The sequence below is a fragment of the Sardina pilchardus genome, chromosome 20, assembly GCF_963854185.1.
Source record: "Sardina pilchardus chromosome 20, fSarPil1.1, whole genome shotgun sequence".
Classification (NCBI taxonomy): domain Eukaryota; kingdom Metazoa; phylum Chordata; class Actinopteri; order Clupeiformes; family Clupeidae; genus Sardina; species Sardina pilchardus.
In genome coordinates this window covers 13,119,489-13,141,896 of record NC_085013.1, presented here as the reverse complement: position 1 = coordinate 13,141,896, position 22,408 = coordinate 13,119,489, and the positions used below count along the sequence as shown (strand labels likewise).

Sequence of the window (22,408 nt, the reverse complement as noted above, 5' to 3'; positions counted from 1 at the left end):
AGCTTATGGAACATTTTAAAAACAGTCTAGGCATCCTAATATTCTAGTTTCAAATCCACTGAACTGAGCCTGGGATAATCATGCACCTATATTGTCATTGCCTGTCACACATATTTAATTTACCTTAATGTCTACTAATACCTCAACTTTCTTTTATTAATTCACACATATAAATGAATAATAATAATAATAATAATGAAATGCCACGTTAGAGCCTAAAATACTAATAATTCTTTGGGTTGAAGGAGGTACGCTGAAGTGATCATAATCTCCCCATTTATAATCTAAAAAGGATGTAATATTTATGTTTTTCAAGTTGGTGGTACCCTCGGAATTATATAACAAAATTTCAGCCTTGATGAGTGAAACATATTAAATGAGATGAAAACTTGATTAAGATTATAAACACATTTAATTACACAGTGCAGTCAAAGTCATTACACAATTCACCATACACACTGCTGGTGTTTGTCGTAAGAAATGTAAACAAAGTTTACAAAAGCAACCATTTCCATTTTATTGAATACTTTGTGGAAGACATGTAAATTTACAGACACTACATTGATGTAAAAAATAAATACATACCAAACAAGAGGAGAATATAAATCCCATGGGGATATATCAAAATGTCTTTTTTTTATTCTTTAAACAAAATCCAACTCATATTTTAAAAAGAAGATTTTATAAATACAAATGACTTTCTAGTCTAAAACCCTACATATTACCTGCTCCTGGGACATTTCCACCAACATATACTGTATAATGATATATCAAAATTTGTCAACAAGTTTTCTATTTAAAAACCTATACAGTCCAATATCCATGGTCTACTTGCAATAAATGTTGTCTCATGTTAAGAAATTATGGGTCAAATGTGTTTATGATGTACCACTCTGCAGCATGTTACATTTCTAGTCCTGAGTGCAAGGCATATGAATGGGTATTTCAGCTTCCAAATAAACCATCAACTATACAGCCACTTTTTGAGTATGACCATAGGACGCATATCCTGAAGCTGTTTCAGCAAAAGATCAGCACCATTTGAAAAAGCTTTGTCCATCACAATCTTTACATTTTTCACAGACTTAATATTTAAGGGGTTTCTAAAATGAATGAGATTTTCACTACTCGTTGTCCTTCTCTTAAAGTCACTCGGTCTTTTTCCCATTATGTTGGAGGACTGCTGCTGAAGAGTGCGCTGCTTTTTAGGGGGAGATTCAGTCTTACTACTCTCAGTTGCTTTCCTTTTCAGGGAATCTGTTGATTCCTCCAGCAATGAAAGAAGTGCTGGCTCCAACTCAAGAGAGTTCATGGCATTTTGAGTCTCCTCACAGAATTCGTCTTCAGAATAATGCCTCTGCTCCTCAGTGCTGAGCTCTGATTCTTTCATTGCATTTTCAGCTGTGTGGTCTTGCTCGTTTAGCCTCTTGATCAGACGACGACCCCTCTGAGGACCCCTTTTGCAACCCCTCTTTGACTCCTCTTTAGCTACCAACTCAGCTGGTGTTGGTTGGGTATTTTCACTCCCCAACAGCGGACTTTCAGATGGCATTACGTCAGCACTCTCATCTTGTGAGGGCGATTCAAGAAAATCTTCTGCCATTTCACCTGAACTTTCGCCATTCGTCGTTTCATCTTCATCGTCTGAGCCCTCTGTTGAGGTCCCATCTGATTTGCTGGCATCCATATTTCTGGAACGTGGGCATTTCTTACAAAATATAAACTGACCTCTCTGATCCTCAATGTAGCGCTCTGTGAGACCATGGGTAGCATAATGTTTAAAGATATTCCTTTCAGCACTTGAAACTGAATCACAGCCCTTTATCATGCATGGATATTGCAAGGGAAACCGTTTGGTGCACATGGCAGAGGCTTCATCCATGGATTTCAGAGAGGGCTGGCCAAAGCTTGTCCAGTGATTGAGAACTTTTCCTTTTTTCTTCAAATTCTTCTTTTTCATTTTCAATTTGTTATTCACCATGTTCTCTTTCCCATTGTTTGGACTAAGCCCTGGTTTCGGTTTCTTCTCCACTAAGTCTTCGCCTCGAAAGTTTTTTGGCTTAATTTTGTCCTCATAAACGTCTTGATGTTTTTTCATGAGATGCCGCAGAAGATTTGACTTGGTGGTGTAGCTACGATCACATCCATCACAATCACACTTGAATGACACATCCACCTTGCCAGACGACCCATCACCACCTTCTGATACTCGTATTGCCTTGTGGTGATCTTTGACGTGGTCAATGTATTTCAAGAAAGAAGTGAAGGATGCGGAGCACTTGTTCTGGTCACAAGGGAAGGTGCCAACATCTACACCAGTCAGCATGGTACTTGATTTTTGGACCGTGAATTTGTGATGTAACAGGTAATGTTTAAACAAACTTGTGGCTTTATGGAGTACCCTTGAACAGTCTTCCACTTGACACACTAAGTCTGACGCCTTATAAGTGGCATCGGCACCATCGCCTGACACTCCTTCTTGCTCAGCAACATGATCTGTCTGGTGCACAGCTCTATAGTGGAGAGTCAAGTTCTGCTCAATTGAAAAGGCAGCCGTGCACCCTTGATGTACACAACTATATGGTCTGAATGATTTGGAAAGCTCACTAATAACAGTAGTGTCAATTTTAAGTTCTGGGTCAGTTTCAACTTTGATCAGTTCTGGGGCAGAGTCACCTTTAATCACTTTTATGTCCCTTGCATCCGTTGGTGATTGTACCTCTGTCTTAAAACTACCCTCTGTAGGTTTCTCGTTACTATTGACTGGCTGTAGTGGCCCTGCTGTTGATGGTTCTGTTGAAGGGTCCACAGAGTTGTCCATTGATAAACGCGTATCGCTTGGCAACTTATCTTGATTTAAAGTTCCCTGTCCAGCTGCTGCTGAAATATTTGTCTTTCCAGGCAACTGGCTGGTAACTTCCTTTTTAGGTTCAATAGGCTCTTCTAGTCGTTCCACCTTCAAACCGTTGCAATGATTGACAGGAATTGATTTGGGAATTAAAGAAGCCTTCCCAACTGCTGAGGATTTGAGAATTCTGTTGATTTTGCTTACTTTTATCTTGGGTATCGCCTCTTTTGCCATATGGTGAACATTCATGTAGTGTATACGGAGACCTGTTGTTCTCGTAAAGTTTTTTTCACATATATGACAGCTGTAAGGAGAAAATTTGTCTGGTAATTTTTTAAGTTCATTTATCATGTCATCAGTGTAGTTATGAATCCTGAACAGATGCTTGAATAAAGCTTCTTTCGTCATTGCACCATAGGAACAGTCTGCCTTTTCACACTTGAATGGTTTAGAGACATTTGGGTCTGCCTCCTTTTTTATAGCCCTTTTCGGCACCATGGTTTGTTTTGGTCTTTCTGTTGAACAGCCCTCACTCTTTGAAATGTTTAGAGAGGAATTCTCATTAACCTTTAAAGAATCTTTGAGGACTGCATCAACCAAATCCAATCGTTGCAAGGCTCTCTGAATCTCCACGACTTTACTGTCGTCTCCATCACCTGTGGATGTAACATCCACAGCATTTGTAACAGATTCCTTCAAAGTTATTCCACTTGTATGCTTTTTCTCAGAGCCAATGTTCACTTCAGCACCTTTGCTGTGGTCAGCCAAAGTGTTGGGTAACGACTGTGACGCATCTGCTACAAGAAATGCACTCTGATTAAGAGCTGTATGTTGTACAGCATCAGATGTGCATGAAGAGGCAACACCACCCTCTTGTTTTGGAAAATCCATGTTGTAAGTGGATTCATAAAAGTCAGGAAAACTACCATTTTGCGCAAAGTTAGATTCTGCTGACTGATACATGCAGGACCCAATAGGTTTGCCATTGTAGGCGTCTTCAGTCTTAACAGTTGGAGTAACTGCTGCCTGGTAGACAGATGAAACATCGGGATCATTCAAGAAATCAAGGAAGGATGTTGGCAAGTCAGCATTTAAATCAACTTCGTCAAAAGCTTTACACTGAGATCGCTTTGATAAGTGACCACCAAGAGATTTTGTGCTAGAAAACTCCCTGTAACATCTGCGGCAGATTACCTTCCCATCTTTTATAATAGCAGGCCATTTTGTCCTCTTGGATGATCGTACCTTTTTCAGTTTCTTCGTCTCATCAGCCTCACTAGAGCTTTCCTTTTTGTCAGTGGAGTCAATGCCTGGTGCTGCATGAAATGTTCCTCCATCAGAATCCAAGTCTTGCATTTGAGAATCTGACGCCTCACCTGTATTACTGAAATAAGAATTTGCACAGTCTAACATCTCTGTTGGACTCTGTAGATGGGCTGCTGTACTATCAACATGGCTCTTGTAAGGGGGCGAGTTAAGGTGAGCCATATTAACATCTAAGCTACTGACATATCGGTCATGATGATCAAAACTCAAGGACTTGTCAATGGTTCCCAATGGTTCCACTGACTGAGCATGCACCTCAGTAGGCATGTTTGACACATACGGATGAAGGCCTTGTGCTGGCATACTGTTTGAATGGGACAGACTGTTATTGTGAGTGATCCCGCTTGAATGACTTTGCATCGGAGACTCCATGTGCGCTACGTTTCTCTCTGCTTGTGCAAGATCGCACTGCTGTCCACCCTCTGTTGAATGTAAAACCATAAGGGAGCTGGATATGTACTTTGATGCTTGATTCATCACGCTGGAGTCCTGGCTCATCATGGGAAGGGCATTCCCATCATCACTTGGGGCTGTAGTATGTAGTGTATCACTTTGTGTCTCAATAGCAACCTGAGCCCCATTCATCTCAGGGGAGAATGAGTGGAAGCCTTGAAGTTGATCAGGTAAGACTTTTGAGGGGCAATCACTCTGCTGGGTATAATCACAACTGTAATCATTTGCTGTTGGTGAATGCCATAGTTGAGTGATATCTGAGTGTATCAGTCCAGCTGGATTTTGTAAAGTTTCACAAAACGAGGTTTCTGGTTGAGAACAAAAACCAGAATAGAAAGGCAGTGAACAATTAGACATGGAGTTGGGAGAGAAAGAAGACTGTTCAGATAAAGATCCACTTTCTACTGAATAGGGTAACTGTCGGGTGCTTGCATCTTTTTGAGGTGATGCAAGACCTGTAGTATTCATCTTCTGAACCTGTTTACTAGGAGACCTTTGTATATTGGACTGTTTTCTTGCGGCCATGTCAGCAAGTCGTTTGTACCTCCTAGACAGTTTCCATTCTTCAAAAGCCTCAGAGTGCACTTTCTTGACATGCCTTGCCAGACTTTTAGATGTGCAATACCTCCGAGTGCACGAATCAAATGGGCAGATGTGTGTTAGTTTGTCATCTGCCTCTCTACTGACGCTGCTTTGTGATGCACTGCCATGAGGCATTAATGAGGAGCATGGTGTTAGAGATTGCTCACGTTTTATTTCAACCAATAGAGGTTGATCTTTTGGACAGGAGAATAGTTTTTTGTCCTGTATAATTGTCTGAGGCTGAAGCGCAACAGCTTCCAAAGTGTTAATCGGAATTGGCTTCAGTTTTACTGAACAAGGCTGTGTTATTGGCAAAGGCCCTTTCAAGTTAAACTCAGTTGAAACTTTCGCCTCTGTGGCTTTTAAAGGCTGACTGACGGGCACACCAGCAGCTGTGGCCTCTGGCTTACTGCTACTTGGTGCAGTGGCTGCATCTGCAGGAGTCAGTGTCCCGGCACCATCTTTGATCTCCTCTGCAGCTGCTGCAGTGGCAGCAACAGCAGGAATATCATTCAGCATACTTTCTACAGAGTGCTTTATTTTTACTGATGCCGATTCCCCCGTGGCATCATCAGCTTTATTTGGGGACTGTCCAAGAACCTGCACACTGTCTGGATTAGTTTGTTCTGTGAATGTGGAGGACATCTCTTGTTTCACATGTTCCTTCATGTGTGAAGTCAGAAGAGCCTGCGAGTAGAAGACCTTGCCACAGTTTGGTGCTTTACAGGTGAACATGATGTAGTGCTGTGCTTCATGGTCATACAGCTGGTAAGTTTCCGTAAAAATTCGGCCACAGTCTGGGAACATGCACTGGGCTTGAAATCCAGTGTGCACTTTCCTGTGCATGAGAAGCTCAGCATGAGAGGGGAAACTAGCTTTACAATTCAGCTGAATGCAATAGTATGGCTTTGGGCCACAGTGCATTTTCAAGTGATCATTCAGGTGTGTCATGTTAACAAACTGCCGTCGACAATACTGACAAATAGCTTTTTGGCAGTGTGTTTCAAGGAAACACTTGGCCTCTTCATCATCTTTATGCACTCTCATATGGGCAACTAGGTTCCTGAAGTACTTGAAAACCTTCTGACAGCTGGTAACAGGGCAAGAGCAATCCTCAGTATTTTCTGACACAGCCGCAGCACGCTGAGTTTTTTCTGGTTTTGATTTTGGAGTGATAATTGCACTGCTGCCAGGAGGTCCTCTGATATTGGGAGTGTTTGCGATTGCTTGGACTTTTGCTTCAGGATTTACCTTAACTACAGGGGATTTTTTCAGAATGTAATCCTTAATGGGTGACTTTGTGGGAGATTTCGGTAGCTTCTTCTTGGTGATGTTCATAGCAGCTAGTCGTTCCTTGCTGGACTGTTTAACATGTGAAGCAACATGTGGTTCAAGAACTTGTCTCGTCTCAAAGGACTGTGCGCATATTGGGCATCTATATAATCCATCTTGGACATGTTTCAGGGCATGCTTTACAATTCTGTGACCGAGAAATTCCTTGTCACACAAAACACAGTACTGCATATATGCCCGCCAGTTTCTAAATCTTGCAGAAACAAAGCCCTGTTCTCTCAGTTTCTTAATCTCCCTTTTCTTCTGTCGTTCAGCATCAAGATCACTAAGATCAACGGAGGGACTCATTATCAAATCCATATAGTTCTGACCACTCTCTCCATCCTCTTTCCCATCTGGCTCTTCATTATCATTGAGTTCATCAATGGATGACACTATCGAGGCTTCATCACCCATCAATGTCAAGCAATTACGTTTTAGAGTTTTCCAGTCCCAGAACTCAGGGTCAAAAGGCCACTGTGTCTTCAAGGCCAATAACAAGTCACAACGTAGTGAGTTGGGAATGGGCAGAGACTCCTCCTCTAGCTTTTGGTCTGGTTCATTGAAGAGCGTTTCAACAGCATAGTATGAATCCACAGTGGGTTTCAGAAGGAACTCTGTGAGTTGGCATGCACGTTTCACCTCCAAGTCATTGGGCATTAGGCAGGAGATAGTCTTGCATATGGTGGCTTTGCTGTCTTCTCCGTCACTGGCTCCCATTTTCAAAGCTTGAATGCACATTTCGATGCACACTGGAAGTCCAACATTTTCAACCTGAAAAAAAGAAGAGATATATACATGTCATTAGAGAATCGGTACTTTGTGCTGATTGAATAGAATCATTTTGAAACACTCAACACTTAAAACACTTTCAAAATACTTACTTCAGACTGGATGACTTTAATGAGGAGCAGAATATGGTACACACTCGTGGACAGAATCACTAACTGCCTGCATTGATCCAAGAAAGCCTGTGCAGATTCTAACCGCATCAGAAGCTTACTCCACAGCAGTGTGAGTTCCCTTTAAATAACACAAACATAAATCATATAAGACTTGTGCCAATACAACATTTGACAGACACCTGATGCCACATTTATTTAACTAGTAATAGTATACATGCCATCTTAAAGGTGAATTCTGGCGACTTTTCATATAGATATCGGTTTCTCAAGGTCAGTGAATACTGTTGATACAGGAAAAACGAAACAGTCGGTTCTACCCAGCTCGAGTTGCTGCAGCCACAGTGCTACACTCTGGGGGCATGTTCATACAAACACAAACAGTTAGTTTATCATATCAGCTAGGGATGTGTGATCTGATTTTCTCGGTCAGGAATGGTCTGATACAAGTCAAAATTACTCAGAAGGTAAATGACTAATCTGATGCCATCCATTCAGTTGAAGTATACTTGGAAAAACACACTGTAAAGAGTGATGCTGTGTCACACCTGAGCGCCATATTTCAATGAACAGTTGCTACAGTTGTGTAAGACCTCTCAGCAACACAATCACGGAAAACAGAAACTCTCCAAATGTTCTTATCTCAAAGATCTTCAACGGTCTCTGCTCATTAAAAAAAAAAAAAAAAAAAAAAAAAAAGACCATGATTGTGACTCCATGTAACAGAGTGGCTAATTAACATTATGCTCACCGCCATGCATACAAACCCTCACAATAGGGCAAACTCTCGCTATTCTATAATTATAGCTCAATTAAACATTTACTTGATACACCAAGCCTGTGTTCTAGGTGGAAGTTGACAAAATCTTTATCCAAAGACATTATGAGGCTCAGACTTGGGGCCATATCATAACCACAATATCTCAGTATAAAATATGACATTACTCAGGAGGAGTATGAATGTACAATAGTTTAAGTGGACAACATAACATTAGCTGACTCAAACCATAACCCCATCTGCCATGAAGCACTCATTAGATCACCAGCTACTGCCATCATTGCCATTAGCAACCACACTACTGCAACGCAGCAATCCTGTTATCCACATAGGCTGAATGCTCAAATAACTAATTCAATTGTAGCCTAATCCTTGTTTTTAAAACAGTTAGAGTAACCCTATCCAGTGAAACTAAGATTGCATATGGCAGCACTAGTTGTATGGCACTCAACTGTTAAGACAGTAGGAGAGTGAACACTAACAGTCAGACAACTAACAAGTTTTCTTTAATATATCTACATCTTGCATAAAAAAAGTGTAATTCACAACCACCACTGGATTATTCTTTAAGGAGCCCAAACAACGACAGTAGATGTGCAATGACTACACTACAAGGAAGAATGCTATGGAGACAAATATGTACTTGCTCTACAGTGTTATCGACAACATTTATAAGTCGCTTTATGAAACTCCTAAACATACTCTGCAATTTAGACGAACACTGTAAATGACCCTCTATAAAAGTGGTTTTAACTAAGTAGTGAATTCGCCCATTGTTCTAACATTTGGGATTTCTCCATCATGCTGTTTCATCTCATTCCATAAAAAAATAAAATACACGAGGGAGGGATTTTCCAAAAGCATAGCATTTTAACAGACACATTTCATATTATTGAGGGGGGAAACTGGTCAAAAAGATGCCACGTCTGCAAGGAAATAACCCTACTAATTGTTCACTATGTACATTAGAGCACCTTGTGGGATAATCGGAGATAGATACAGCCTAACATAGGAAGTAAAGTGTGGTTAACAATGACCTCCAAAACGACGTGTCCCTAACGGCACCCATAAAGTCATTGGGACAGCTTATGAAGGTTTACAGTAAGGATGCAATGAGATGAAATGAAACAGCCGTGTGATGCCAAGTAATGGGTCAATGCTTCTCAAATTCAAACCAAGTAAAGTCATGAATATCATCCTGCGAGTCCTGGTGCATAACTGCCCTGAATTTCAATTCCATTATGATGGTGATACAACAAAGCGGACATAATCAAAGTCTATGAACAAAGTTTGCCATGACCAAAAGCTTGCTAATTGTTGTATTAAGGAGGGGCACTTGGTGACATCATCCAGTCACCTTTCTCATATTTTTCACATGCTTCTAGACCCTTACTACAAAACTGCATTGTGCATAGCCTATGTTGTTAGTAAGAAGACAGAGTGGAGGCAACTGCTGAAAATGTAATCGACCACTGTTCTAATCTGACCCATCATTTGGGGTAAATGAGGTTCACCTTGATGACCTTGAACACTCCATTTCTGTGTTTCTGTGATGGATTTTCTCGTGTGTCTCTTTGTGTGTGTGTGTGTGTGTGTGTGTGTGTGTGTGTGTGTGTGTGTGTGTGTGTGTGTGTGTGTGTGTGTGTGTGTGTGTAAAAGTAATGTGTCTGGCCCTTCATGAAAACACAAGGTTTATGTGAAAAATATATATGTGGTATCACCGAAGTAGGTCATATCCTCTGACCGAATTTCAAGAGCAGCTTCTCCACTGGACCTTGTCCCAAGCCACTGAGAAAAAGATGTGCCCTCATTTGAAGGTGAAAAATGAAAGATAGCAACAACTCACCAGGCACAATACACATCCCCTTGAACTAGCTGCCGTTTAAGGAATGCAGAGCACAGGCTAAGGGCCCCCTTCTCGTCTCCTTCAGACTCCAAGTTGCAGATCATGTCCAAGGCATCTTTGCAGTCTACGTCAGCTATCTGTATTGCAAGACATAAGCAGCTGTTAAACTACACAAAGAAAACGCAACTGTTCCAACAAAACAACAGATAATGTATTGCATAATATGCAATTATTCATTTATTGACATTAAAAGCTTACATACGGTAGCATGTGCTAATCTATGATATCTGCTAATCTAAACACATAGGGTTGCACAATTAATTGGTTTTTAATAATATGAAAAATGCAAATCGCAACGGCCGAACTTAACCATGCTCTTTGCAACTCTGTCCCAGTGGCTAAACTGGTCACATCTATGATTTTTATATGCATGTCATCTTCCTTGTCTGATAGTGAAGATCAGGAATGCACTAGGCATGCACCCATCAACTCAGTTCAGGATTTCAAGCAAAATTTGAAATACTGAACTGAAGCTTGACTTTCCAAAAAAGAATTCTACAAATCGTGCGGCCCTAACATGTATGATGCTCTCTACTCACCTCTTGCTTCAATTGGTCTGGTGAACTTGTCCCACAGAGGCATACCAGGTAGGCTTGTTTGAAGTTCCTTTTTCCTCCAAACTCTGGAAACTCTGTACAGACCTTGGCTAGTCTGGCAGCCTTTTCTACTTCATTTTGTTTTATAAGGTGCTTGATGCGCATATCAAGGAGTACAGGCCCCTCGACAACCAAAAACTCATTAACTTAAAAAAAAAAAAAAACATAAAGGAGAGAGAAGAGGGAAGAAAGGGAATGAGTAAAGAAAGGAAGACCACTAGAGCATGTAATGCATAAGATAATTACAACATTTCAGCACAATCAATCGATTTATCCACAAGCATCTAAACAAACCACTCGGAAATTCTTACCTTTTTCGGTTTCCGGCGTCTCATTGGATAGAACACTACACAGGGTGGTATTGGTCCAAATCCCACTTTCTGCAGCAACGGCTGATAGTGTCTGAAGTTGTGAATTCCCACTCTCATGCAGAATGCCATGTGCCAACTACAAGGAGAGACGCAAGGAACGGGGTGACAATCACTTCACATATGGCACCATCAAATGCAGAATACCTTAAAATACTTTTTTGTGTTAATTGTAAATTGATGAGCCATTAAAATGGAGTCCACATTTTGCAAAGGGCATATACAATACGGTTTCTAACCTTCACAGATGACTGGAATTCCTCCCATAAGGCACCTGGGATCTGCTCAGACAGTGACAGGAGAAGATCCATGCAACTCCTACAAACGAAACAGAGGTGATTTCAGGAAACCTTCACTTTGAACATACACAAGATAAGAGGTTTGGCTGCAAGAACATCAGAACATGAATTCATCTGAATGCAAGAAGATGCTTTCTTTTAGTTTAAGTCACTGACATTAAGTTATACAATTACTACTGCAGGACTCTAGTACAGTGGTTCTTAAACTTGGGGTCGGCAAAAATATGGGAGGGGTCTCAAAGTGATCTGCATCTGAATTAAAGAACATTTTCTAAAAGCTTTTAGACCAACATGTTAAAAAACTGGGATATTCTGTGAGCCCTAGACATAGGCATCGGCATAGACATACTGTTCCCATAATGTTCCTTCGAAAGTGGATGTTCTGTTTACGCAAACTCAAATCTTTACCAGCGCCTTTTGCAATGATGAGCTCGAAGATGCTGCGCGGGAACTTAGTGACAGACACTATGCAACCTTCGACCGCCAGCTATACATTGGATGAGTGGTAGTTATCCATTGGAAAATAATAAATCAGATTGTGAAAGGCAGCCATGCATTAATGCCTTCGGTGTTGACATAGCCTGAGAAAAGACATTTTCTGCCCCCGCCACCAAAGCCATCTCGTAACATTTTCCAAAGTGAAACTGCCGGTTGGACAGAAAGGGGTCGAGAGACTTGGCCAATGTTTTTTGGGGGGTCGCCAGACAAAAAGTTTAAGTACTTCTGCTCTAGTAGACAACCAACAACAATGCATAGATTTGGACCACAAATGCACACACGCATGACACACAGCCAATTGTAACTACCCATCCCATTTCAATTATGCATCATATCTATTGACCAGAATGAAGGACTGTTGAAGAAAGAGTACTTACAGGCCTAATTTATCAAGTACAAGTGGTGCCTGTTCACATTCAGGAGAGAGAGATGGGGTGGCCTCTGCGTAGCTGAGTATGGCCACCGTGTACATCTCCAAAAGAGGCAGTGGATCCTCCTCTGTCTTCCATCGACTCCCATGTTCCACCAGTACCTGGTAACACATATTGCAAAATTGACTTAATTTGATCAAATTAACACCAATCTGTGATATCAGATCAAACAGTCAAAAGTGTATATATAAGACCAGTGTTTCCATGGCAATTTCAACTTTATACAAACTCAGCTCTTCTTAACTAAGAAGATATCTACAAATTGATGGTAAGATTATTTTAGAAAAACTCCCTTGTACTTTTCAAAAAATGTCAAACCTTCAATTTTTTGCACAAATGACCTGAATAAGAGGCCCGTCATAACCAGTGTTCAAAGTGGCCTTTACCACACAGGCTAATTAAGGCCATTGCACACCATGTATTTTCTTGAGATCTGTTGTCCAATGGTGCATATTAATATCTATGTATATTTTGATTTTAATTTTTTAATTAAAAGTGTCGAGATTAAACAGCATGCTAGTGGTAGTGATTAAATGCATCACGTCTGGTCATTAGCGGCACATAAGACAGGTCAAGCAATCCACAATATGTCAAAGCAAATTTTCCGTTGTCTATGATAGCTGACCAAGTCATATCAAATTGCATTTTGCAAACTCTGGCACATAACTTGCTTTTGCAACATTTCAGCTGCACGAGGAGCGTGGTGACAAATGTATCATGCTTTTTGTATTATATCATAAGTCAACCATGCAATTAGTCCATATTTGCACAAAAAGCTAGCTAGCGTCTAGCTTGCTCGACCAGGGAACGGGAGGCTTGGCCAAACCTGGTACCAGTAAATTTGGGCAGTTATCAAAATTAACATTCAGAACTTCTTGAGCGACCTATAGTCTTTGTAGTACAACTACGGCGTGCATATATTTCACATGATTGTAATGACTATAGCACTGTGCAATTATAGTATCGTGAATTTTAACCACCAAGCAGGTTGGATATTTTTTTGCAGTCGGTCATTTGATGGTTAGCAATCAAGATAGCAAGCTAACTAGCTAGCGTGCTAGCTGAGAGCAACATCATCAATCAGAAAGCCTGCGGGTTTGGTAGCGTTAAGGGAAATATTGCAGACCTGGCAAAACTCCTGACAAAAACTAGAAGAGGCGTCCAGTGCCGATTCCGAACTCTCTTTCAGTCCTGTGATCAATTCCTGGAAGCGTTTACGGAGGGCCACAATTACTTCCCTTGTGTTGCACTCCCTCTCTGCCTCCTCCTCCGCCATCTTCACAACAATCACGGCCGCGTTCGGACAGACCTTCACGTACTCGTTCACGCACAGTGACGCATGGGCGTGGGGGTGTTCGAATGACCCACTGAGCCACATAGAGCACTGTTTATAACCTTGCCAACACTTTCCCTGCAGTTTGGGAAGAAGGCTTATATTTAACCTTGTAAATGGCAGGCATCAATATTTGTCAGTTAACCTTTGGGGAAATTGTGCCATATGAAATGTGCATTTTAGAATGTTCTTGCAGAAAGTCATACAGGCCAACCTGATGTGTCACATAATCTGGCAAACCCATTTGGCAATCTATTTCCACTCAAATGTATAATATGCCATTAAAAAATGAAGAACTCTGGCAACTGAAAGCAATTGAAGTCAACTTTATTATGCACATTTAAGTCTACCTTAGGCCTATTAGGCTAAGTTAAAACAACCAGGGAAAAATCCAAATGAATACATTTAATTAAGGGGTTGGAAAGCAATGAACAACAAATAATTACATTGGCAAGGACATGGAGCATTTAAGGCTTTTATTTGCTAGCACGGAGACAGTCTTTCTCATACACATTTTCTAAGCCTTGTGATAGTAGCATGTGCTGCAGTGGCAGTCTGTGTGGTTCTGCAGCTTCACATCGTAAAATGTAACCTATAAGACATGAACAACATTTGTTAATATTTCAATTTTTCTGCCTCACTGCATTACTTTGTCTTAACGGTGAGATAATAGCAGCACTTTCTTGCTTATCATAGATAGGGATATGTCATACCGATTTAAATTCTCGGGCCACACAGCATGTTGCCTCAGAGGTGATGTTTTTTGGCACCATCATTGTCCCCTTGGATCTCAAAGGAGTAGGATACGCTCTTGAGAAGCAGCATCCCATACACTGATAGACTGGAGCCCCAGGCTTGGAAAAGATGGGGTTCTCTTTCAATTTACACTCCTCACAGCCTCCTTAACAAAAAGGCAATAAGATACATGAGGACACGCTTTAGCATTCTCTTAGGCATTCATCTGTAAGTGCTTTCAAGTTGTGCTGCACTCATAACTTTCAAAAAGTTGTTTTTAAAAGCTTTTCATCATTTTCATAGCGTTATCCCATTATAAAGTTTCCCTCTTTTTGATTATACTGCATGGATGGGTGTACAATTTGTCAATATGATTCAGTTGTTACTTACTGGATGCCATCTCGTTGTTGGGATAAAAATCTCCTATATGAGCAAGTATTGATACCAGCAGAAGAGATGCTACACAAGACTTTGTTTGAGTAACCATGGTGACTATATCCTACAACACACATGCAAAGAGCGGCCTTAACATCTTAGTCTTCATACCATGTGCAAAATATAAAGCAATTTCCACAAGTACATGTTTGTCAATATAATAGTAAGAAGTAGGAACATTACCTTTGGTCTGCTGCTGTTGAGTGAGAGCCTATAGCACAAAGCAGTCCCTTTTATACAAGTCCCTCTCCTCCTGCAGACGCCACTTGGATTAAAAAAGACCTTCATCCTCGTGTTGTCAATGCTATGATCAACTGCTTTTCTGACCTATAATCCCTTAAGTGAATGAGAAATGAATACTGAACTTCAGTGGCAAAACAGTGGCTCTTCAGTCTAATACACTCTTAATGTTGGATGGTTTTGATTACACTGATAACAGTCAAGGGCACATGTTTCATGAGGAGAAACCATGTATCCTAGCAACTCATGTTGTCATGACATGGAAAAGTTAATCTGCCTATTTTTTTGTATTATGAATGATTAGGAATGAAGGTGAAAGTCAACTACCGGATGGATAAAGATTAACACTTTTCCAGAGAGCTATGAACTAAGAGCTATGAGTCTTGTAAAAAATGTGAATGCAATAGTTGTTTTTTTTTCCAGTCGACTGTATAACATTAATAGCCTAGCCTAGTTCCCACTAAGTGTTCAGTATTTGATCCCACATTCAGCTCAAACCCAATGTGCCATAACGTGGCAGTATTAATGTTCTCATGTCATGCAGAAAATGTCAAGGATAGATATGAACTCAGTGTGCTTCTCCTTTTGTCTTTCTAATTAGGGGCCTAATGTGTTTGGTTGTGTTCCTGTTATGGCCCATGGTGAAACATCAAGGAAAACAAAGCAAACAGGCTGAGATTTTATGACTTTTATGGAGACAGCTTTCTTTGTCTAAGTGAACAAAGTCCATCATCAGAGTCATCTCTCATCTGTTTCTAGACTTGTATTTTCCAGATTGGCTTATCAGTCAGCATAAGGTAGGCTACTGCATTGTACTGTATATATATATATATATATATTTTAAACAATACTTATGTCTGAAATAGCGTCATTTTCACCAACCACCAACAATAGACAATTAATTGTGACTTCAGTCATACCCTCCTGCATTGCAGCAGTCTTTTAAAGGCCTGTTTAAAGTCATCATTAAAGCTTGTATACAGCAGTGGGTTAATGAGTGAGTTAGTGTAGCCAAGCCAAGTGAGAAAGTTGGACACGTGTTGCGTCGGCCGGAGAATCCCAAAACCAACCATCAGCTCTTTCACAAAGAAAGGCAGCCAACAGAGTACAAATGCTCCCAGGATGAGACCTAGTGTTTGGGCCGCTTTCCTCTCTCGAATGGAATACAGTTGACTCCTTTCTTTGTCTTCCTCGAGGGTCCTCTGAAACGCATTTGGGCAAGGGCTGTCACTGTCTTTGTTGAGCACAAGCTCTACTGGTTTTCCAGGATTGGGCGTGGTCCTCGGGGACACACAGGAAAACTGAACAGCAGGGTAATGTCCATGATTTTCTCCGTTAGAACACAGATATGTGGTGACAACTCTCCTCTGGTAGAGGGTTTTAGCAGCAATGAAGATCCTGCAGTATAGTACAAGGATAAGAGCCATGGGGATGTAGAAAGCCCCAAATGTGGAGTAAATTGTGTAAGTAATATGATCATGTTCAATGGTACACTGAGTGATACAGCGATTACTTCTCCAAAACAATGGTGGAACTGAGATGAGGACAGAGAGAGTCCACACGATGGTCACCATGACAGCGGTGAGTCGCGTTGTCCGTCTGCACGTGTACTCCAGGGCACTGGTAATGGACCAGTGACGGTCCACAGCAATGGCGCACAAGTGGAGGATAGAGCAGGTGCAGCAGATCATGTCCACGCTTAGCCATGCCTCACAAACTACATATCCCAGCATCCACGTGTCTGTGGCAATGTACAGAATACTAAGTGGCATCACCAATGTGGCTACCAAAAGGTCTGTGACCGCCAATGAGCATATTAAATAGTTGGCCGGCAGGTGGAGTTTCCTGGTAGTACAAATGGCTAGAATGACAGTGCAGTTTAAAAGAGCAGTGAACAAGGTCAAGACAATAAGAGGGCTCACAATCAATACTGTCCCCGTGTCAAATGGCTTCTGCTCCTGTACTGAAGAGCAGTTGCTAATGTTCATCATTCCCAGTCACTCCAACCCGTCAGCAAAGGCATCAGTCCTCTTGTGTGAACGTGCATACTTTTCTTCATTGCTGTTTCATGTCTTGTGACCCTGTAAAACATGATGATAAATAATACAATAGTGAATGTATGGTCCAAAATCTCCAGGCACACTCATAGTGAGAGAACACTGCGGGTTTATTCACAACGCTGGAGACAAGTTACCAGCAACAGCATGTTCCAGTAACAAACCCAAAGTTCTATACGGTGAGGCACCATCTTAAATATGTTAGTTACATCGTAGTAATACAAATCACATGAGTCCTTCTAACATACAATGGTGTTTTCCAAAACTCCTACATGCAGAAATGCAACAATACATACTTCTTGGACATAGCATGTGATCCTCGCTACGCCTTCAAAAATCCTTCAGCATTGTCTTGTCATAGTATGCTCCCTCACGGGATATTCCCATATTACTGCCTCAGAATAACTTGTGACAAAAGGGGTCACCTGACCATTATCAGAAAGTCGTGACATGGAGAGAGCAAATGACAGACAAAGCAAAGATGCATAGAATCGAATGTACAGAAAAGCATAATATATGAACATGAATTGATAATCACCTCTATGTGATAAGATTGTGTTACTAATCCAGAATGTCTACCCCAAATGCAACTAAATCAATATGAATGACATGACGATTTATAAACCACTGCTGATATTATAGGGATTATCTGTGTTGTAGGCTACTTTAACCTCTCTGGTATCAATCAATGCTATAAGAAAAAACTTCAAACATGCAACCTTAGTCCAAAATAAACCAGTACTTCAATGTAACAGATGTTAACTTTCTTTCAGTGTTCATGTTATTGTTTTCACTTTATCTTACCTTATCTGTGTAGTCCAGTTTAATATTTTATGGCATCATCAGCTTGTAGGGGCTGTTTGCTCATCGCTGTAATTCTGCGAGGATGAAAGTGACAGTTTCAACATGAGGTTTAAATGTGCAGGCCAATAAATATCATTGGCACTGGGGATGGATAAACTTGGAACATTTTGAATACCACACTTTTTTTTGCAAAGCTGTGACACCGAGTTCAGACTATTCCCTAAAACAAACACATTCACACGCAGTCAAGACTGTAAGCTTGAGAAACACTCTTTGACACAACACAGCGGAATGGACCTCTTTGCAGAAGAGGATTTTCATTTTGCACTGCATGCGTTCCCTCTCCCTGGGGAGCTGATGGATACTTTTACTGGGCCAGCTGCTCAATTTTACACTGAAATGAGCTATAAGACAACATAGGCTGAACGGTGGGCTAAAAGGGACTAAAACCCTTAATGTAATTGTTGCAAATGCCATGCAGTGAGTTATCCTGCATGTGCAACTCTGGAATTCTGTGTTTCAGGCGGTCTTGGCTTTGATCGCAGGGTCATCTTCCATATCACTATGTAGCCATTTCTGTTCAGCCAGAGAGCCTGGGGTTCTGTGTCAAATCACCATCAATGTGATGAGCCATCAATCACTCTGACCTGTCAGAAAACCATCTCCTCAATTCCCAAACTGACAGATTAGATGCAGAAATACATCATAGGAGAAAATGCAAGGGAAAATTGTGGCTACTCAGATATCGTTATTAGCAGGAATTGAATTAAATTAGTGAGTCACTTCACTTGATAAAAACAACATTCGACAATGTTGTTACAGGTAGGCCTACGCATAGCCCACTGACGCATGGTGAATTGAAGACTGGACAACATAAATCAAATCGTAAATTATTTAGTCTAACATTGTCATCATCATACACATCAACACATGTCTGAACAAAGTTGTGGGACCCACAATGGCGATCAATTTCAGCTAATAAACAAATAGGTAAACACTGTGGGCTACTTGTCACAGTTTGTGTTGCCATATGCACCCCGAAAAGGTTTGTGCTACCTTAGAGACCGTTGGGTTTCAGACGATGAGTAAATCTGCACCAGTGGTTGTCCTATAGCCTCTGCCAGCCCTGCTAAATCCGCTGAGGTTATTCCGAAGGCTACCAGGTTGCATTCTCCCGAGAAGCACGAGGTATTCTAGCTACACGCTATTAGGTCGCTCCCGCAAGCATCTGCTGTTGATAGTCCGACTACGCAAGAACACGCACCGCGCGAGCATGCAAAAGCTGATCGGCTAATTCATAAGTTTAAAAAGTTAAACCTCATCTAGCGATCAGTTTATTGTTAACTCACCATGCACCTGAAATTTGTCCTGCTTTCAGCGAATGCACTGTTAAAGCATGGACCATTTTACGCTGTCCTAATTTAAGGGAGGATACCGCTGACCGCTAGAGATTTTCTCTGTCAGCATTTTCCTGCACGTTTGAAGGATGAATGTGCCGGTCCCAAGTGGAACCACTATGCCATGAATTGCCTTAATCAGCATCCAACTGTAGCCTAATCTTATATGACCCTTTGACATTAAGAAGATCAATGTATTTCTTCTCTTCTCTGTAGCCTATGTTCACTGTCTGCAAATAACTTCTTGGATTCTGTGAGCAGCACAAGGTGCAGAAGTGAATGGAACTAGCCTGGACCGACCGACCGACCGACCGACCACACACACACACACACACACACACACACACACACACACACACACACACACACACACACACACACACACACACACACACACACACACACACACACACACACATGAACTTTCAAGACATATTCTGGAAGGGCATTGTATTGTGATATAGGCCTAGGAATCACACCATGAATATGCAAACATTCCAAGTTCATCGATCATGCACACTGACTCTGTTGATTAATGTTTGAGAGCTTTTCAGCTTTTCTCTGCCTACATGCCATAAATCTGCAAACAGTCAACAGATCAGCTGACCTGCCTGTAACATAATCACAGATGTAGGCTACTCAAGAAGTCACAACTGAACTTAAGTGACACAAAATCAAGAATGTGGGCTTAAAGCAACTGAATGCAATTCTTACCTTAAAATAGCGCCTTCAAACTGGTACTGACATAGGCCTGAGAATAATAACGTCCATTCAATAATGAAATTGCACTGTGTAATGCTATATATTGATCAGGGAGGATCATGACCCTTTTAGTTGTTTTAACAGGCCTTAATGCAAAATAGGGCTATATTGATGCGAAGGGGCAACCTTTTGGGCAATGTTGCATAACCATAACTGACGGTTAAAGTTCTCAAGAACCTTATGGTTCAAGAAACACGAGGTTGGTGTGGGAGAGGGGCTGTATTATGTGTGTGGGAACAACCTGCACATACTAATCTTGCACTTGATCACCTGAATCTCAATATTCTGTTCACAACAATTCTGGGCAAATTAGTCAACACCAGTCAGAGCCTTCATTGTTTTGCTCTTTTATGATGTCTTCACATCACCAACTGTATTGGTTTTACCAAACATATTAACTTACAGTTCACTTGATGTTCCAAAGCAAATTTCTGGATCATGTGATGAACTCCTTCTGTAAATGAAATAGCCTGAATCTCCAGCTGCAACTGTTTAAGAGAATAGAGAAGTATTTGTCTGATCATTTACGTGTAAGGTTACTTCAGATGAAAGTCTACAAAGACAATAGATTTTGTTTGTGATCTTGTATTCAGCTTTTAGATTAAAAGTAGCATGCAAACAAATAAAAAGCAGCCATGCAGTTATTGAAATTAGCTTCCTGTATAATCGCCTAAGAGGATGTGACCATATTCTTCTAATCAGTAAAATCATCATCATGTGATCAAATCATCTGAAGCAGGGGAGGCTGGTTAAAGAGAGACAGGCCTACCTAATGAGAAGGTGCACCTGACTCTGGCTCTCGATCGCAGAAGAAAGTCCCTTCTCAAACTGTGAATACCTCCAAATTTGACAATATGGAGGATTTTGCTTAATTTCTAGAGCGGAAGGACAAGCCAAATAGCATACAACCTCCTCTTCACTTGGGGCATTGTGTAACAGACACAAACTATTCAGACTTCATAAATCGAGGTCTGAGAACCAAAGGGGCGTAAGTGACATTTTAGTCAAAATTGAGTTATATCACCTGAAAGCTCTTGAGGAGCTCTCTTTGATGACAAAATTATAGAAGTAAAATATTTATAAATATATAGTCATTGAACAAAAACCAAAGGTCTTTAACTGTGTACATAGAAACATTGTTTTGGTTCTCCTGTAAAGTTGGTGAAATGTCACTTATGCCCCTTTGGTTCTCAGCCCTCGAAATGCGGAATATGAAAAAAGTGAAATCACATTAAACACAGTTAGTGTGTATAAATGAATATAAAGTACATGATAAGATGTGGCCATGAACATTGAACATTGAGAGAATATTAGAATTAGAATCAGGGTAACACCAATTGATTAATTACTGAATTAAAGTTGTTTTAAACCTATACTCAACTGGATGTATAGCTGTAAAAAAAGAGCAATGCAGAGATCTGTCCTCATTCCTTTCATATTGCCAATTCAAAAGTTACTGCTTTCATACTTAAAAACCATGTCTGCCTCACAAAATGGAGGAAAGTGTCTGGCTCCCCATGGGACTTGGGGCCACCATGGCCCCTTAGTGAGCTATTGATTAAAGGTGTAATTACATATCGTCTGGGTGAAAAGCAAAGGAGGAGCAATCCAATATTATTAACGAAGGCTGACTGAATGAGGCTGATATTTACAGTACGCCTGTGTTATAACTTAAAGCCAATATTCTGGCTACTGATACTCTCTCTGGTCAATTTAAAACTTTCTGAATCACAATGATGCCAGTTCATGATGGTTTTGATGGTCCAGTGTATACATTTAACATTTATTTTAACAATGGCATGAAAATAACACAATATGTGATACCTTAGGGGGAAAAAAACGTTACAGACAAATTCTAGAATTATGTGCCTGGAAATTAAGTTATGAATTTAGCGACAGTTGCCACCAGCGATCCATTGATATTCGCGTCCATTGACATTTGAACTAAACACAAACAAAAACACCAAAGACCGAACTCAGACCCCTACCCAAGATGCTCTTCCATTTCCCCAAGTCCCATCACACCCTCTCCATGACTAGGGACAGGCCTGCTCCACTTCACAGTTCACAGAGCCAGGGCTGTGTACGAAGACCGTTCCACAGTGTACTCACAAAATGGAGCTAGATTGTGAGAAAATATTTGCTGAATGTGACAAAAACTGTCACAGATTAGAAATGGCTTGTTATCGCTGATGGGACCTTTAACTTGAATTTTGCAAATATGATTGGATGATTAGAAAGCCTAAAATGGTTCAGTATTTTAATTCATAATGTTATTATAATGATAAAATACTTCAAGGTCTAAATTCTTTTCCTGACTGCCATA

At 40.8% G+C, this 22,408-nt stretch overlaps 3 protein-coding genes across 4 annotated transcripts; all 3 read right to left on the bottom strand.

The window, feature by feature from the left end:
* Nucleotides 1-492: 492 nt before the first annotated feature.
* Nucleotides 493-13,595, bottom strand: znf292a (zinc finger protein 292a). Its single transcript, XM_062522821.1, has 8 exons — nucleotides 13,446-13,595; nucleotides 12,266-12,420; nucleotides 11,331-11,409; nucleotides 11,035-11,170; nucleotides 10,667-10,869; nucleotides 10,068-10,204; nucleotides 7,426-7,564; nucleotides 493-7,315 (listed from the first exon to the last, which is right to left on the bottom strand). Exons 1-8 carry the CDS (start codon nucleotides 13,593-13,595, stop codon nucleotides 965-967), a joined length of 7,350 nt encoding a protein of 2,449 aa, XP_062378805.1. The 3' UTR covers nucleotides 493-964.
* A 513-nt stretch (nucleotides 13,596-14,108) lies between these two features.
* On the bottom strand, nucleotides 14,109-17,056 carry cga (glycoprotein hormones, alpha polypeptide). 2 transcript variants are annotated; one of them, XM_062523166.1, is made up of 5 exons: nucleotides 16,985-17,056; nucleotides 15,006-15,158; nucleotides 14,778-14,886; nucleotides 14,366-14,553; nucleotides 14,109-14,244 (listed from the first exon to the last, which is right to left on the bottom strand). In XM_062523166.1, the coding sequence occupies exons 2-5, from the start codon at nucleotides 15,108-15,110 to the stop codon at nucleotides 14,170-14,172; spliced, it is 477 nt and encodes a 158-aa protein (XP_062379150.1). In that variant the 5' UTR covers nucleotides 15,111-15,158; nucleotides 16,985-17,056; the 3' UTR covers nucleotides 14,109-14,169. The 2 variants fall into 2 exon arrangements, with proteins under 2 accessions (XP_062379150.1, XP_062379151.1); XM_062523167.1 differs by having other exon boundaries at nucleotides 14,366-14,550.
* Nucleotides 15,846-19,082, bottom strand: LOC134067744 (5-hydroxytryptamine receptor 1E-like). Its single transcript, XM_062523165.1, has 3 exons — nucleotides 18,980-19,082; nucleotides 17,924-17,997; nucleotides 15,846-17,143 (listed from the first exon to the last, which is right to left on the bottom strand). The coding sequence occupies exon 3, from the start codon at nucleotides 17,051-17,053 to the stop codon at nucleotides 15,977-15,979; it is 1,077 nt and encodes a 358-aa protein (XP_062379149.1). The 5' UTR covers nucleotides 17,054-17,143; nucleotides 17,924-17,997; nucleotides 18,980-19,082; the 3' UTR covers nucleotides 15,846-15,976.
* Nucleotides 19,083-22,408: the final 3,326 nt, after the last annotated feature.

Bases quoted from the DNA above. Each gene is read 5' to 3' on its own strand.
- znf292a (XM_062522821.1), bottom strand. From the start codon at position 13,595: ATGGCGGAGGAGGAGGCAGAGAGGGAGTGCAACACAAGGGAAGTAATT. The intron at 11,171-11,330 runs GTTAGAAACCGT...CTCTCCTTGTAG, and splicing joins AATTCCAGTCATCTGTGAAG to TTGGCACATGGCATTCTGCA. The intron at 10,205-10,666 runs GTGAGTAGAGAG...CTTGCAATACAG, and splicing joins CAGACCAATTGAAGCAAGAG to ATAGCTGACGTAGACTGCAA.
- cga (XM_062523166.1), bottom strand. From the start codon at position 15,110: ATGAAGGTCTTTTTTAATCCAAGTGGCGTCTGCAGGAGGAGAGGGACT. The intron at 14,887-15,005 runs GTAATGTTCCTA...TGTGTGTTGTAG, and splicing joins TCAACAGCAGCAGACCAAAG to GATATAGTCACCATGGTTAC. The intron at 14,245-14,365 runs GTATGACATATC...CATGTCTTATAG, and splicing joins TGGCCCGAGAATTTAAATCG to GTTACATTTTACGATGTGAA.
- LOC134067744 (XM_062523165.1), bottom strand. From the start codon at position 17,053: ATGATGAACATTAGCAACTGCTCTTCAGTACAGGAGCAGAAGCCATTT.